Consider the following 16,510-nt stretch of genomic DNA (forward strand, 5'->3'; position numbering starts at 1 on the left):
ATACAGTAGCTATGAGAAAAATGTGATTTCTGAATAAAAGCAAAAAACTTGCAAGAAAAATTATTTGAACGTACGCCGCATGCATATTTATTTTTGGTAGTTCCACCAGGGCCACTAGATGGCAGGTGTGTTCAGTCTTTACCTTGGCCGCTATGGCGCGTGTCGTCCCAAAAGGATGCTCATAACGGACTGATTTTGGCACTAGGCTCCTCCCAACGTGAAACTACCTTGTGTAGCTATCTTTACTTTGAACATTTTCTTTGTCTGACTATAGGGTTGGCGGGAATCAGCTCCACAGCCAAAAGTGCAACAAACCCGCGCTGGGTTGTTAATACGCTTAGGCTAAGTAAATGGTTTAGAGCGGTAGATGTTTCCCTACGTATACCACTCTATACTTTTTGTGGACATTGTAAGGCTATGAGATTACGTGGATCATCGGGTTCCAGGTGAGATTGAGCAAAGATCCGGTGAAGCATTGTGGGTAAAAATAAAGTCTAGTGGTTTATCTTTACTTTCTTTATCCTTGCTCACCGCAGCTAATGTACGGAAATGAGTCTCCCCTCTTTCATTCCTATAGCAGAAACTGTAGTAAAACTGATCAAACCGCGGTATCGTTAGGGCTGTGGGAAGGCCATGGGAGATAAGGCGGTTAACTCGCAACGCGTGGCATCACATCACTGTTGGCAGGGGGACGGACGGTGAGGTGGATAGCGTGCTGGACTGATAGCTTCATCCTCACGGTATCTCATTTACCTCCGTCTGTATTGCGTCCCTGGACCTCTGTATATAATTATAACATTTCTGGGCTAACACACCCACCTCGGATAAAATTTTCATGGATGGGTATTTCCATGGGTAATTTTGAGTATAATTTGATAAGCCTTCATGTTAACACTCTTGAAAATCCAACAATCACCCTGAATACGGGCCCTGATTCTTTAGACTGCTACGCTTACAGGAGTGATACGGCCCACCTCTAACCAGGGACGGGTATGGAGATTACCAGCCACTCACAGGATGGCAGTCGACGGTTCAGTGAGAATTCCCGTTTTCTCTCATACAACCCTATAGCTACCTGCCTGCCCGCCCTGAACCAGACAAGTCACTTGCCTACCTATGACGTTTTCTAACCTGGTGACCCACCCCATTAAAGCCTTGACCAAGCAAATCTTTTATAAGGACCCCGAAAAGGTATTAAATCTCCTATCCAACTCCAAAGGATTTGCACTTCTTTGACTTCGAAAACCTCTCAAGTGCAGTCACCAACCCCTCCCGTCTCCACTTACCCTATGACGTATGGCAGCAATCAGGAAAAGTAATAAAACGTTTAAATACTAAGTTCTTTATTAAATAAAATACCATAGAAATAATGCCAGGTACTGTAGTTGTTGTCCATCCATGTGGTTGGTAAGGAAACGCTGGTTAATAAAACTATTTTCAGTTTTATTATAAATGTGGTGACAGTCCCGAGCGTGAGTCTCGTCTGGTCGCACTAACTTGGCGGATGAAAACACAAAATGAGACAGCACATATACAGACAACTTAAGCTTTATTGACTTTCACACAAAATGAGACACTTGTCACTCTATTAATTAAAGAATGAAAAATTATGTTGTACTGCCCAAAACACAGTTCAGAAGAGATGCACTGTAGAAAAATAAAATAGGGAGCCCTGCTTGCTTTTGGTATCAATGGAAAATAGACACTACACGAGGTGTGTTGGCGACTGGTGGGTGTGGGTGCACTGGTGCCGCGCCCCCATCCTCCTGCTTCTCTTGCTGCCTGTCTGCGCCGGGGCACCGCGCCCCCGCCACACGCGCGGGGGCTAGGTGGGCGGCAGGTGGGCGCGGGCGTCGCCACTGCTGGGTTGAGGACGCTTGAGCTCCATAGAGCCGGGGGGGCGGGGCGAGGGGCACTTCAATCACTCATTCGCACACTACTTTCACACTGACTGTACAGGTACGTGAAATATAATACAATACAATAAAAACTGGAGCACATCCCATCGCCCGCAGCCCCCCGGCCGGGCATCCTCAGGTGGTCCCCGGCTCTGGAGATGCATTGCCGGTCGTCAACTGCAGCTGTCTTACGCGTCCTCTGCATCGTCTTCCTCGTCGTCCTCCTCGCCCTCACCCTCTTCACCCTCGCCTTCTTCCTCTTCTGTCAAGATATACAATATTAACCTCAAACACACAAAGCTCGGGTATCATACATTGGCTTATACTCAAATGTTACTCGTGCTGGTAATAAAAAATAATAAAAAATTAATAATAAAAAAAGGGGGGAGGGGGCACTAACCTTCAGCCTCCTCGTCTATCTCCTCCTCAAGATTCCCCAAGTCTTCCTCATCCTCCGGCTCCAACTCCTCCTCTTCCAGTTCCTCCTCTCCATTCTCCTCCCCCTTCAGCTTCTTCGCATCGTCAGCGTCCTCCTGCAACAAGGAAATTAATTATTAGTCGACAGAAATTAATACATGTTAACCATACAAGCTATTCTGTAACCATCTTAAGATTCTCTACCTCTATTCCCTCCCAGACCGCCTCCCCCGAAGTAGTCCTCCACCCCCGCAGTGAGCCGCCCGTGAAGTATTTTGGTCCCAGAGAGCGGTGGCGGCAGCAGTGGTACCCACGCCGCGTCCCCGCTCTAAGGTCCAAAGTCCCTCGCGCCAGCCACGGCGACATAAGAGCGAGTCTCCTGTGCCGCCGCGGCGGCGGCGGCGAGGCAACACAGGCGGAACCCACACCATGACCCCCACCTCCCAAGGCCTCGCCGGGGAGATGACAGCCCCTTCAGGCAGGCGCTGTGGAAGGAAACTGCACCCACAATACTATGAGTCACATATTAAGTTCATTCCTGAAGTAAACAAACACGTTTTGATGGCAACATACTTCCCCCATATAATTAGCAGAAAACCTTCCAAAAGTAAAGGGCGACTCAAAACTAATACAACGTGCACAAGTGATAGCCCGGTCCGCTTGGTCTAGCTTGAAGCGGATCGATCCAAGTGTAACTAACCCTCTCATGCTTCCTTCCCAAAGCCTCAACCAGCGTTGCAAGCTACAAGTTCACCCTGCAAGCCCTTTCCCAAGCTGACATGACTTTACACACCATTACTCGGCCCCATGACAGCCCTGGGCGGCCCATCACATGTACACCTGCCTGCGCCCCACACCGCCGCCGTTCAATACCGTAGCACTGAATTCACAGGACACCAACACAACACACCTAATACTAGTAAATTGATTAAAAAAAGTGGGTAATTCCATGGTGCATGCCCTGTCGTGGCTGTGGTGGTGGCTTGAAACTCGTGCTATTGAAACATTCATGACAAAACTAGGAAAACTTGACAACAGCCAACTCCGCTATTTCGTATCATTCCTTCCCTCATCAAACTGGAATATCAGAGAAAATAACCAGTTCATGAATATAAGACGAATAGAAGTTTTAACATTGAACTTTATTGAGTCGGGTTGCGCGCCAAAAAGGAGACCCGGGCTAGCCTCGCGCCGGGCCCCGCAGCCACTCCCGCCAACTTTGAAATTTCTAGCCTCGCACCGCCGACCACCCGCGGCCGCCGCCACATACTAAAGCTTAACATTTCTGACAGTAAGGCACACCACATGATGCAACACCGCGGCGACGCAGGGCAACACACCGGGGAACAGGCTGAAAGGCGAGCCCGGGCCCCGCCACGCCGCGCAGGGTCCCAGGGGCACGACACACGGGGAGGCCCTGCCACGCGTACCCCTGGCCAAAGTAACACTCCCAACCACCACCCTTACCCTTCTGCCGCCGCCACCGTCACCGCCAGGCACCCACGATATGCCCGCCCTTCACCGCCTCCTTCAGGAGCTAGACGCACACCAAGCACAAGTCGTGGCCCGCCCGGAAGGCCCCAAGTACAGACAAAAAACACTTAGACTAAGGCTGGCCACGTACCTCCGCTGCTCTCTTGGTTCCCTTCGTGACCTGTTCGTCAGCGTTAGCGACAGACTTGTCCGTGGTCGACATTGTGGCTGTTTTCCTTGGTGTCGTCGAGACGTACACACGAGACCGATTTCAAACCAACTGATGGCCGCGGTTCACGCCGCCACCTCCCCTCTGATTGGCTGGCCGCCCGGCTCCTGCTCTGACGTCACACTCACCTCTCATATATTCCTATTCTTTCACCTGCAAATATTTACAATACAAATTATATACCAAAAACCTTTAAAATATATAAGAAACCAATTGCAACTATATTTCCATTATAAATATTTGCCGTTTGGCGTCAAAATAAAAGGTGGGAGGGCGAGCGGCCTGGGACGTTTTGGGGCCGAGACTAACCTTCTTCCGGTCCTTTGCGGCTCCCTGGGAAGAGATCGACTTGTGCTGCGCCTCGAGTCCCTTTGTAATCCCGAGTAATCTGCGTCTGGGAAGATGGTACGTGAAAAATGGCCGGCGGGTCGTGAAGAGGGACCTTTGGAGGGCACGATGGGGTACTTTATGTGGCCGAAATCCCCGCCGTTGTCTGTTAGTGAACGTTAATAAGAGGCCGAGGGCTGCACGTGTAAGGTCGAAACTCGCGTGCCTCCGGTTTGTTTACATGTGATCAACGTGGAGGAAGGTGGATGGTGTGCTGGTATTTTAGAAGATTCCGCATTATTGACGTCCTTTAAAGATGGTACGGCCCTCCATGTTGTCGTGTGTAATAATTTGGGTCTTTAAGAATTTGAAATCATGATTTTCCGGGAGATGTGAGGCGTGGATCAGCTGTTTACATGTTCAACATGAGGGAAAGTTCATGGTGTGGAGCTATGCTAAAAGATTCTTTATTATCGACGGCTCTTGAAGATGGTACGTCCCTCCACTTGGCGTCCATGTTGGCTGGTGTATTAAGGGTATAATGGTTGAATTTATGCGTTAAGGAAGGTCCGGGGTGGAAAGAGGGGTGGATCAGTTGTTGCCTTACAACCTGTAATTAACGTTAGGGAAGGTGTTTAAGGTGTAGAGCAGTATTAGATTGTGCTTTGTTGGCTTCAAATGATGGTACGGTAATGTATGCCTTAAGTGTGGATCACTGAGGCTTGAGGTTAGGCGTGAATCAGCTGATTCCACCATGTGCATGCAGAGCAACATGATGTAATGTTTGTACTTAAGTTGTCTGGATGAGTACATACCATTGAGGTGTTTAGCGTTATTTTAAATATTTGATTATTTTCATTAAGCATGTTTATGTATATTCATCACTTTATATTTTATATCCTGGCGTGCTGTGCTGGAGCGACTCCCTTTGCCCTCTTGACATTATTTTACTACTACGTAGAGTATCATAAATTGCTAGACAACTATTACAGGATAATGTGATTAGATTAGTTATCCAACTGAAGATTTAAAATCACCAGCTGGAATATAGCATATGTCACCATCATTTACCATACGCAGACCTGAACATATGACGATTTTACAACATGATTCCTCTCAATTAATTCACACTTCTTTGTTGCAGGTGAACATTCCCAAGACACGTAATACCTTCTGCTGGAAGTGCAAGAAGCACCAGGCACACAAGGTGACTCAGTACAAGAAGTCCAAGGTAAGAAATGTCATGTTACCTCTGCTGTAACCTTTGCAGTGTTATATAACTGCACAGTTACTAAATGCCCATGCTACAGAATGGACATCAACTTGCTAGAATCAGTTCAGAGGAGGATGACCAAGATGATTCAGGGGCTGAGGAACCTCTGATATCAAGATAGGCTGAAACATCTCAACTTGCATACTCTAGAAAGACGAAGGGTGCGGGGAGATCTGATAGAAGTATTCAAATAGGTCAAGGGTTACAACAAAGGCGATATAAGTAAAGTACTGAGAATTAGCCACCAGGATAGAACACGCAGCAATGGATTTAAATTAGAAAAGTATAGATTTAGGAGGGAAATAGGCAGTCATTGGTTTAGTAATAGGGTGGTGGGGGAATGGAATAGACTCGGCAATCTTACCTAGACGGGTTCCACGAGAAGGGAACCCCACAAGTGCCAGCACGCCAGCAGAATGCATATTTGCGTAACTATTCTTAGCACTAAAACTATTAAGCCACTGCTGGAATGTGTGTTGATTGCACTAAGTAAAGACTAGTAATAAAATATAATGACATATACATAAGTGTATTTAGTGAGTGCAGGGACGATAGCTTGTTTTAAGAGTAGACTTGAGAGCTACATGGACGAGGATGACGGGTGGTAGTGGGGGAGAGTCTGGAGCTGCCTTGTGTAGGCCATTCGGCCTCTTGCAGTCTTCCTATGTTCTTATGTAAATGTAATATCAGCCATCTTACAAGGGAAATCAAAGATGGTGGGTTTTGATAATGTTAACTGTATAAAAGTTATTTTTTAGTTGATATTTTGCTCAGAACAAACTTGATCATTTTCATTTGAAATTATTTTTCAAGTTATGAGCAAAATTTGAACTAACCAGTCCTGCCTGCATCTTGCAACCCACCTAGACTAGAGTCCCTTGATAGAGAGAGTACCAACATAGGCGGCCCTATGTATAAGGCTGCCGGGCGCCATTTTTGGCCTGTCGAGCACCGCGCCGACTTTGAACTGAAGTATTAAAAACATAATTTTACCTATCTTGGAAGCTGATTCGACTGCTTTTTAATGTAGCAATGCCTTGCTGTCTAGTCTTCAGCTGTAGCAGCAGGCCACAGAGGGGATACAAATTCTATAAATTTCCTGCAAGCCCACTGAGGAGACAGTTGTGCTAACAGTTTTTTGTCTTGGAAGGAAACTGTCTCGTTGGTCAGGTTTATGCCAGATATGCAGTGTGTATGTCCTGCTGTCATAACCGCCCCCCTTTGTATTGTCTATGGAAATCATTGTGAGAGAGATAATGCTACAAGGACTGAAATCACCTCAGGTCCAGACATCGAAGCTGATGAGTGAACCTGCTGCCCTTATGGACAAAATTATTGGATGTGATCTCTCCCACAGGGCTCCAGCTGTTATAACAGACTCAGAATGGATATTTCAGTCTCATCAAGGCCACAGTCTCATAGATGACGTGTTACAAGATTTTAGATGAACTGAAGGTAGCTTTTGATGTGTCATACCTGTCTTGGTAAAACTTTAGAATCACACCCAACTCACTGTAATGATTAACACATTATTTTATTTTTTTAGTTGTATTTGCTAAGCATCACTGATAATCGTTTCCATTATTATTACTTGTTGATTTTAAAGTGCGGGGAAATATTACTATTTTAGAGTTGATGGGTTACTATTTGCTCATGTGATGGGTCTTCAGCGAGATACTCCTCTAGGTAGGGTTATATGTCCATCTTTATTTAATATCCTAATGTATAAGGTTGCAGTCTTCATTTCCATGGTTACCATTTTCATTATAATATGCTGAAGATGTTTTCCTACAATATTCTCTAAACCTATTTTGACCCTCAAACAATGAAACATGTTTATATGGCCTTAGTATTTCACTGTTTTATTTTTTTAATCAACAATAAGTATTTCAATGAAATTAAATTCAGTGTTATTGAACTTTAATCATTGGTGAATTATCTTCACAATACCTTGGAATCGCACAGAACATTTATTGCAATAACTACATCCTTGTATGTGTGTTGACACAGGAAAGAGAGCAGCACAGCGAGTAATGGACTCAGTGCCCCATCCACACCCACATCAGAGCTTTGCACTAATTTTCTCTCCATATGCTAAAGTTTACTGCAAGCAGGTAACGAAAAGGAAGCAAAGTGCCTTTCCATTGATGGAGCTTGGGTAGTGCGTCAGTTTCGTGGCCTGTGACAAGTATATCAAGACGGAGTTTAATTATGACTTTCAGGAGGCAGCGTCCCTCCCTGCAGGCAATTAAGGGTCATGCGAGGAATGGATTTGTAGATAAGAGAAAGACTTCCTTGCCCAACTGCTGCCGATAGTGTTTTACAGCACTTAGTATTGTTAAATCCATCCATCACAGGAGCAGCACTCACAGATTGAGAAGCACCCAGACTTTTTTTAGAGCTGCCACGCGACGCCTCTCAAGGTCGTCTTATTGAGTGTGTATACTGAGACAGTGGTTGATCGTAAGGATAATAATAATCTCCTGTCACCTTCCGGCACATTTCGATGGCTGGTGACCAAATTATGGTAAAGTATGAGGAGCAATGGTGGGCTGGCGACACTTGTTGGTGTAGACACAAACGGTCTCTTATATAATTTCCCAGAGCTCACTGGTTGCTGGCTGTTAGGGGAAGGTGTGCAGCTCCGACACAAGTGTGCCCAGTTTCAGTGGAAGACCCGTATGACTGTGGAACAGAAATGCAAGAGAGAGCGTATGCGAGTGTTTGAAAAGCGTGGCAACAAACAGGGCCAATAATGGCATCCAAATCTTAGGTTGTTGGTATGCTCTCTATCAAGGGACTCTAGGTTAGACATATTAACACATTGCTTCTGAATTAGTAATCTTTCTATCTTCTTGATTAATGTCCTCATTTTCCCTTTTATAGTTGAATGGGCCATGTGTTTCCATTACATTACAGTAATTCATTTCCACTTAAATTTGCAACTTTGCCCCCACTAGCTCTTGCTACCTGCCTGTGGCTGTCTCAGCCCCTTGCTTCAAATTAATGGATATCATTTAATTTTAGCGGTGATAGGTTACTGTTTTTGTGGCGATAGACTAAATCGAGTCTGATCATTGTGGGGTAAGCATAATAATGCTTGTGAAGTAATGTAGCTTACATTTTTTTCTGTGAAACTCCCTCTTTCCTAATGTCAAATTTATTTTTTGTTGTAATTTTGCTATATTAATTTTGTAACACTGAGCTGGTGAATGCCAGTGTAAAGGAAGTGCAATTTCCAGTAGATCAGTCCTGCAACTTGCTACCTGCTTTAGCCATTTTTATGTTAAGCAGGAAAACAGTGTCAGGAAGATGAACTATCCATACTGCATAAATGTCTGGTGTGTATTTGATCACATCTAGACTTGACAAGGTGGAAACAAGATTTGCCTTCGTGTGTCAATTTTCCTCATTAACAATCGTAATGTTTTTTTGGGTGCCACTTTAGCATGCGGTCTACTGTAGTATTTCTAGTCTACCCCAGTATGTGTAGTCTGCTCCATAATGACCTGACCTTTCTCCTGAGACCTCATCTAATGTTTGGTTACCTGAGTGCTCCTGCCTCCTGAAATCAATGAACTCAACGAACATCTGCATTACTATCCTCCTTGCGTTGAAGCTGATAACATCAGTATAACTCGCTCTGGTAACTGCAGTGCTGTTAAAAGATTTATACAGACGTTTCATTTTGACGGAGGAAATGGGTGTTGCATTTTTTGGAAAAAAACAATCTTAATCATTCTCAATCATTATTCGGCACTATTCAACTTGTTTTTTCATCGTCCTGCTGTGTAAGGTTTCTGAAGCTGAGGCAGACTGCACGCTAAATTGTAAATATGGTGGTAGACTGCATGCTAAAGTGTAAATGGCTGGGTAGACCACACATTAAAGTGACACCATTATTTTGTCTAACGTCAATCATTTTCTTTCAGGAGCGCACATATGCCCAGGGACGTCGGCGTTACGACAGGAAGCAGTCTGGGTATGGTGGCCAGTCAAAGCCAATCTTCAGGAAGAAGGTAGGTGGATAAACCTGGTCAGGCTTAAACTGCCTCACCTGATTGTTTTCCTTGATCATGATTCTATGGGTAAGGGCTGACAACCCTATCAAAACCCATTAAAATGTTCAGTATAAAGTGGACTAACTAAGGAGGTTGCAGTACTGGGAAAACTGCTGTCATAAATTACTATTATTGAATTATATCAATGTAAGAGCCTTCTTTGTACTGACTAGGTTTTAGTCATTAATACTCAGCATAAATGGTATTCTAAGTTATAGTTTCTCAGAAGAGAAAGTTCATTTAGTAAATGTCATTCTCAAAAGATAATTGTTAATTTCAGGCAAAGACCACCAAGAAGATTGTGCTGAAGATGGAATGCAACAAATGCAGAATCAAGTCCCAGCTCCCTCTGAAGAGATGCAAACACTTCGAGTTGGGTGGTGACAAGAAGAGGAAGGGTATGATGATCCAGTTCTAAACTGTCACAGAGAAAGTAAAAAAAAACACCACTTACTTTGATTTTTCACTTTACCTAATATGCAATGACTCGATGACTTATACACTTATTCTTATCTTTCACTTTGACCTAATATTGTGTGACTTGATGACTTGTCAGAAAAGGGTGCTCAATAAGAAACACACTCAACCATGGCCTACGCAACCTTAACCCTTAATTAAAGGGTGGGTTCCCGTAATCACGGATTGGAGGATGCCTACCCTTATTTTGAATGTGCAATTGTTCTTTCTTAGTAAAGTTTCTCAAATAAATATTAGGCATCCTGTGTCCTCTGCCACCCATGCTGCGGACTTCATTGACAATTCAACTATGAGGCAAGATGGAGTCTGCTATGAGGTCCCCCTGGCAGGGGGGCAAAGGCAATGGTGTGGTATTGGTCTGAAGAGCATACAAGGTAAGGAGTGTGGGAGGCAGACCAGTCACCCTAGCTGAGGGCTGGGTAATGGGAGTTTGAGAGATAGTAAGAGCTTCTGACTCAGCTCGTCATTCAAAGGGGGTACAAAGCATTAAAGGCATGTCACTCATTGTATTGGTACAAGAAGTTGTGGATAAAATCTGGTACTTGATGTAGGCAAATGCTGATGTTAAGATTACATGCTAAACGGTATTGTGGCTTGATAAAGCTTCCCATGCCAATACAGCAATGCCTTAATCCTTCAAACAAACAAATACTGTATAATTTCCTCCATTCACCTGGGCTGGTATGCTGTTAGTCACATACCCTTAAAGTTGGTACCAATGAACAGTTACTTTTGGGAATGAAATTTTTACATTCCTCTTGCCTTCATATTTTAATTTTAAAGCAGAAAATTCCTTCACTTCCCACAATCATTACACAAACATTGCATTCATAATTGAGTTTAATACATTGTGCATATCACAACACCTTGTATTCATAACATTTATATCATAGGTGCTGTGATCTTGGGGGACAGGTATTTCTGACGAACCCCCAAGCCCTGGGTGAGTACCTGCGGCCAAACATGCCCAGCCTTTAGGGGCTAATGGGTACCTTTTTTTTTTAGCATGCTTGAGATGTAAAGGTGGTTGAGAGAGGAACTTGCCTCTACTCCATATACCAATGGCCCTACACAGTGATGCTACTCACCTCTCCTATACACTCCTTTAAGGAGTTAGGGACCAATTTATGTAACGTTCGAGTGAGAGCAGCTTTATGTTTTAGAAGCTATGTGATTACAACAGGCAAGAAAAATAGATCCACATCAATCAACAGCCATTTCTTCTAGATATATTTACATAATTTTCAATGAAGCTGAATTGTTCCTATGGATTAAATATTTACAAAGCTTCAATGTTAAGGCACAGTGGAAGTGCTTGTAAATTATGCCTGAGATCAACATTATAGAATATCTTACCTCGCTTTTTACATTGATAAAACTTACATCACATTCGTCAGTAATAAATTAATAAGTAAAACCAAAACAGGTTTCTGCATTAAAAGCATGTCACTCATTGTATTGGTACAGGAAGTTGTGTATAAACTCTGGTACTTAAAGTAGGCAAATGCTGGACTTGAGATTACATGCTAAATGGTATTGTGGCTTGATAAAGCTTCCCTTGCTGGACTGGTATGCTGTCGGTCACGTACCCTTAAAGTTAGTACCAATGAACAGTTACTTCTTGGGAATGAAGTATTTACATTCCTCTTGCCTTCACACACAATACAATACTTAGAAATGTTCTGCTCTGTCTGAAAAGGTTAGAGCTCTTACAACAAATATAGTGACGTGTTAATTGCTGCACACCTGCAGGAGTGTGGTTTACCTATTTCATGAATTTGGGTTTTTTAGCTGTTTGAGTTCAGTCATAATAACTTATGGCACTCGCATCATAGTTAACACTTCATATGATAATTACAGCCATGGTGGAGCACAGTATTTTAAGGAGTGCTCAACAAGATTTAGCTACATAACCAGTCATTTACAGATATTTTCTTAAAGTATTTCACAGAACAGCACCTGTATACATGAACATTGCTTAGTACTTATTATCATACCTTTTTATTTAGTAACATGCAGCTAAAAGGGGCATAAATGTGATTAGCATTCTGGTAGATAGCCTTTACTGTCCTATTCCAAAGGCAAATTTCCACTTTCTTGACTATTTTTATTTGATAAAAGCATTGATTTCATGGAATCTTAAATTTCAATGTATTTTAATAATTTGATTTATATTTTTGTAAGTGCCTTGCTCCTCATTACCTGAGCCTGCAAGGCACCTCTATATCAATTACAGAATGGTTGTAGAGTCCAGCCTGTATCATTCTATCAGCCTGGTATAAACATCTTTTGCCTCAATAATGATGTGGCAGCACTGAGGTAGTTGATGGTTGGGTATCTTGGGCACTAATAGCAACAATCGGCACACTAATACTCCCCACTATCCCTTCAGCTGCTGGCACCTCAAAATAATCATTATGCAAGTATGTAGTCTTTATGTATTACTATTACAGGACATAATGTCAGGCCAGCTGTTGTCTTAAAAGCTTTTGTGTAGGCCCAGGTATTGCCAGTATTTACTTAGAACAGCTACTGTTTATCATGGACACCTTTGGAGGGTCAGAAGTTGGTGGCCCCACAATTCATAATTTTGCTCTTAAACCCAGTAGACTATCTAACATCACCTTGCTTGTGGACACCTTTCACTGCAAGCTGAGTGAGCAAAGTCTGGGTAGGGTCAGCTGGCAGAATGCTTATCAAGTTTTTCATTCATTGATGTGCAGAATGTTAGTAACTGAATTTTGGGAAGCAATATCATAGCATCGAGGGATGGCAGATGCCAATTAGTTTCAGACTTGCTCTTCAGATGTGCTTGATTAAAATTGAGGTGGTCCAGCTTCTTTCCTTGTATGAACTAGTATCTACTTACATATTTTCTGAAAGGGTGGCAGACTACAACATCAAACTGGTACTACTTTCATGTTGCATTGTAAAAAACTTACGTCAACCATGGAGATGCAAAGTCCTTTGACTGTCCACCGGCCCTGTACCTGCCATTAGCCCTAGTCACTCCATGATGAGTCAGAATCTGAGCTTGAATCTTGACCTGAGCCAGCTGCAGGTACCCCAGGTGGAGCAGGTGCATTTGGGTCACTGCAAGCAAGAGTAATTGCGTTGTTAATTCAAGAACAAAAAATATGAAATTCTGGTTTTGGAGGGCATAGTATATTTATTGTCTGGAAGCAGCACTTTCAGACTCAGCATGTATCTTCCATTTAATCTTAATGTAACTGACCCCACGCATTCAATTACGTTAAAGAATTCAACCAAGTTCTTTCCTAGACTAGTGTGAACAAAAAATACTTCTGTGTTCTTGCTTTTTTTTTTTTTTTTTTTTTTAACATTGCAGCCTATTGCGCCGGTAGGCTTCTTCCCGGTGGATCCTGTTGGTCGGTCCAAGGCTTCTTTCCGGTAGGTCCTGATGGTCGGCCCAGCCCGTTCCGGCGCAGGCGAGTGTTTATAGTGGCGCCATCTTGCATTGGCTCATGCTGCCCTCCCAGAGCTCATCTTTGATCCTAGAATCTAGAGTCCGGGTTGATAGGTGGTCTTCTGGACAGCATGTAGGTAGTTTTAAGCCACTCGGCGGCGGCTGAAAAATCCCAGCTTACTACCTTTGGGCTTGCCTCCAGTAGAATGACCACTCAAGCTCATTTTGTTCCTCCCCAAGTCCCTCACCTACAGCATTCCTTTTGATATTAGATACTTTCTTCATGAATACTAAGAAATCAGCTCATTCTCAAAGTTTTTGAAGTGCAAAGGATCAATAACCAATGCAGTTCCATAGATATTCTTAGGGGAATCCCCTACGGTAGGGGATTTCAGCCTATCGTAGGGGGTAGAGGATACCTACGGGGAAAATGGCAATATGTAGGGGAAAGTCGGGGGTAAAATGACAATATGTAGGGGACAGGGAGGGATGGGTGGGTTCGGCAGTTCCAGGGGAGGGAAGAAAGGTCACCACTCCGCCCCAACACTGCGACTGACAGATGGGAGGGATTAAGGGACGGGAAGAGTAGAAAGAGGAGTAGGGATTAGCAAAATCATCGTATTTACAAAGAGGAATGGGTAAATATGGGAGGGGCAGGACAAGGATGGGTGGGCAACCCTGAGCCATCAGGTCAAATATACAGGCAAGTAAGGTCGACATCCCGCCCCAACGCTACGACTGACGGATGGGGGGATTAAGGGGGGTGGGAAGAGATTTCTTCACCAGTGACCTCATTACCGGATCATGCTTGAAATTACCGTCACATAAATTAAAATTGCTGTTTCTTTATACACAATGCCTCAATAACCTTACGTTGTTCGTACATGGAGAAGTAGGCTACACAGAAAATGAGCAGACCCACGCTAAGGACTTTCAATAATACATGATTTTCATTTATAGCCTACGCATGTTGTAGTTTCAGTAATTCAGTTGTAAAAACTTGCAAAACTTATGTAGCCGGATACCAAAGGAAAATGTTCATTTACGCTCAAAAAATTGTTTGCTTGTTTTGTGGAATAAACAATTTATTAGCTAAAACATCAAAGGAAAGTTTGTCTTACAACTTTTGTAATGAAAGAATGAAATAAAAAAACAGAAAAAAAAACAAACAAACTTATTTTCACATTACGGTATATGTATGTAAAGTGGATTTGGGGAATATTGGTCCAATATTACGATTTTTCAGCCATATTGTAGGGAGTTCTTGATTTGAACTTGTGGGAACTTTTTTTTTTATTTATTTATTTTTTTTTTTTTAATTTTTTTTTAGGGATGGGCATAGGTGAAACGTAAGGGAAAATGAAAATTTAGAGTGGTAGCCCTTTTGCGGCTGATTGCAACCCTACCCTACATAGCAGGCTTGTGGCACTGTGGTGGAGGAAGCAAGAATATACAAGTTGCTACTCATGAGCCCTTAATTATAGCATGGCTGTCCCTCTCTTTCTTGGCCGTACTAGAGCATTGTTGCATGCCAGCTTGTCCATCACTTGAACGTGCTGAAAGTGCAATATGTATTGCAGGTGAAGTGAACTCAAACTTAATATTATATAACACTAATTAATAAGACCATGTTAGAGCAGATTAAATGATGTAAACACTTTCTATTGCAATGCACCTCTGGAAAAAATGGGTCATATAGCAGAAGAATAAGGCAAAAACAATTGATTATATAATTAATAGGAAGAAAGCGTAAGACAATAAGTAAAGTAGAAACTGTTACTTTTTAACTTTTGCAATGTAAGTAAATAGGAAAAAAGACAGTGGTGATTTCAGGGAGATGTTTATGTTGCAACAAACTTACTCAAGTAGTGATGGGTCCACCCCTTCACTGGACATCTTCATGCGAATGGCCGGGTCAGGAACACCCATCCGCAGCATCCTGAAGTACTGTGAAAACCTGGGGTCTTCACTGATTGGTTTGCCAGATGGCTGTGGTGCAGCCACTGCCTCATCCACCACATCCTGGCCCTCTGGCTGTGTGAAATTGTCCATCGCTGGTGGTGGTGGTGCAGGGGCGGCCTCACTCTCCTGGACGCCTTCTGCTGACCCACCACCACCATCAGGAGCTGTGGTGGAAGTGGTCTGTGTGTCCTGGTTACTGGGAACAGTTGAGGCCACTACCCCCTCCAAGTCTGGCACTGAGCTCAGCTGTTGAATCAACATTACTATAATTATTAATATTAATTGTAATAATCAAATTACCACCCTATTTCCTCTAGTCTGGGTGGGAAGTCAAAATGCCCGGTCTTAAAAATATTAATAAATGCTTGTCACTCCTGTACTCTCCATGAAGCTAAAACTAATAAATACTTTAACTAAATTAAACAGTGGTGAGATTTCCAATTGAAATGGCACACACACACACACACACACATCAATTGTACAATTTGTGAAATTTAACAAAACAGGAATATCAAAACACGTGCCTTTCCCAACAGCGATATAAAGCAGAGTTTAAATGAATGTTTTGATCTTTAGTGTGAAGAACAAGAAAAAGGGAGATCTACTGTGGACTAGATATAGAAGACAGCAGTGGACATGCTTATGATATGAACAAAGAAACAAATACACCAGGATCAGAAAGGATGCACAAATCGAGTTTTGAAAGACAAACTGGGAAAACATTTACTATATCACCAGAAGTTGTATGCAAAAAACAGCTTAAAAAAATCCAATATAGTCCCAAAAGAAGGGACACTACGAGCTTGAGTGGATACATACGTTTTTTTTTGCACCAAAGAAGGCAGCTCCAACAAAAGTAAATAAATAAACCCAAAGTAACACCCACTATACAGTATGCAGGGACCCCGTAAAGAAGATAGGAGGAAAAGACAAAAGGGAGGGTTACTGGAATGAGCCCTTCATATA

General features: G+C 43.0%; 3 protein-coding genes across 4 annotated transcripts in view; 1 reads left to right on the top strand and 2 right to left on the bottom strand.

Moving 5' to 3' along the window:
• Positions 1–1,426: 1,426 nt before the first annotated feature.
• Positions 1,427–4,108, bottom strand: LOC126995844 (glutamic acid-rich protein-like). Its single transcript, XM_050855719.1, has 3 exons — positions 3,940–4,108; positions 2,299–2,431; positions 1,427–2,160 (listed from the first exon to the last, which is right to left on the bottom strand). Exons 1-3 carry the CDS (start codon positions 4,009–4,011, stop codon positions 2,087–2,089), a joined length of 279 nt encoding a protein of 92 aa, XP_050711676.1. The 5' UTR covers positions 4,012–4,108; the 3' UTR covers positions 1,427–2,086.
• A 163-nt stretch (positions 4,109–4,271) lies between these two features.
• On the top strand, positions 4,272–10,131 carry LOC126995843 (60S ribosomal protein L44-like). Of its 2 annotated transcripts, none has more exons than XM_050855717.1 (4): positions 4,272–4,422; positions 5,489–5,575; positions 9,550–9,636; positions 9,959–10,131. In XM_050855717.1, exons 1-4 carry the CDS (start codon positions 4,420–4,422, stop codon positions 10,094–10,096), a joined length of 315 nt encoding a protein of 104 aa, XP_050711674.1. In that variant the 5' UTR covers positions 4,272–4,419; the 3' UTR covers positions 10,097–10,131. The 2 variants fall into 2 exon arrangements, with proteins under 2 accessions (XP_050711674.1, XP_050711675.1); XM_050855718.1 differs by lacking the exon at positions 4,272–4,422 and adding an exon at positions 4,533–4,663.
• Positions 10,132–11,358: 1,227 nt separating this feature from the next.
• Positions 11,359–16,510, bottom strand: part of LOC126995842 (WASH complex subunit 3-like) — a 35,739-nt gene continuing 30,587 nt past the window's right edge. The window contains exons 3-4 of the mRNA XM_050855716.1: positions 15,444–15,790; positions 11,359–13,248 (exon numbers count right to left, since the gene is read on the bottom strand). Of these exons, the coding sequence (XP_050711673.1) occupies positions 13,158–13,248; positions 15,444–15,790 (438 nt within the window). The 3' untranslated portion in view covers positions 11,359–13,157. The remainder of the gene's footprint in view (positions 13,249–15,443; positions 15,791–16,510) is intronic.

This window comes from Eriocheir sinensis, chromosome 9 (assembly GCF_024679095.1).
Source record: "Eriocheir sinensis breed Jianghai 21 chromosome 9, ASM2467909v1, whole genome shotgun sequence".
In the NCBI taxonomy this organism is placed as follows: Eukaryota; Metazoa; Arthropoda; class Malacostraca; order Decapoda; family Varunidae; genus Eriocheir; species Eriocheir sinensis.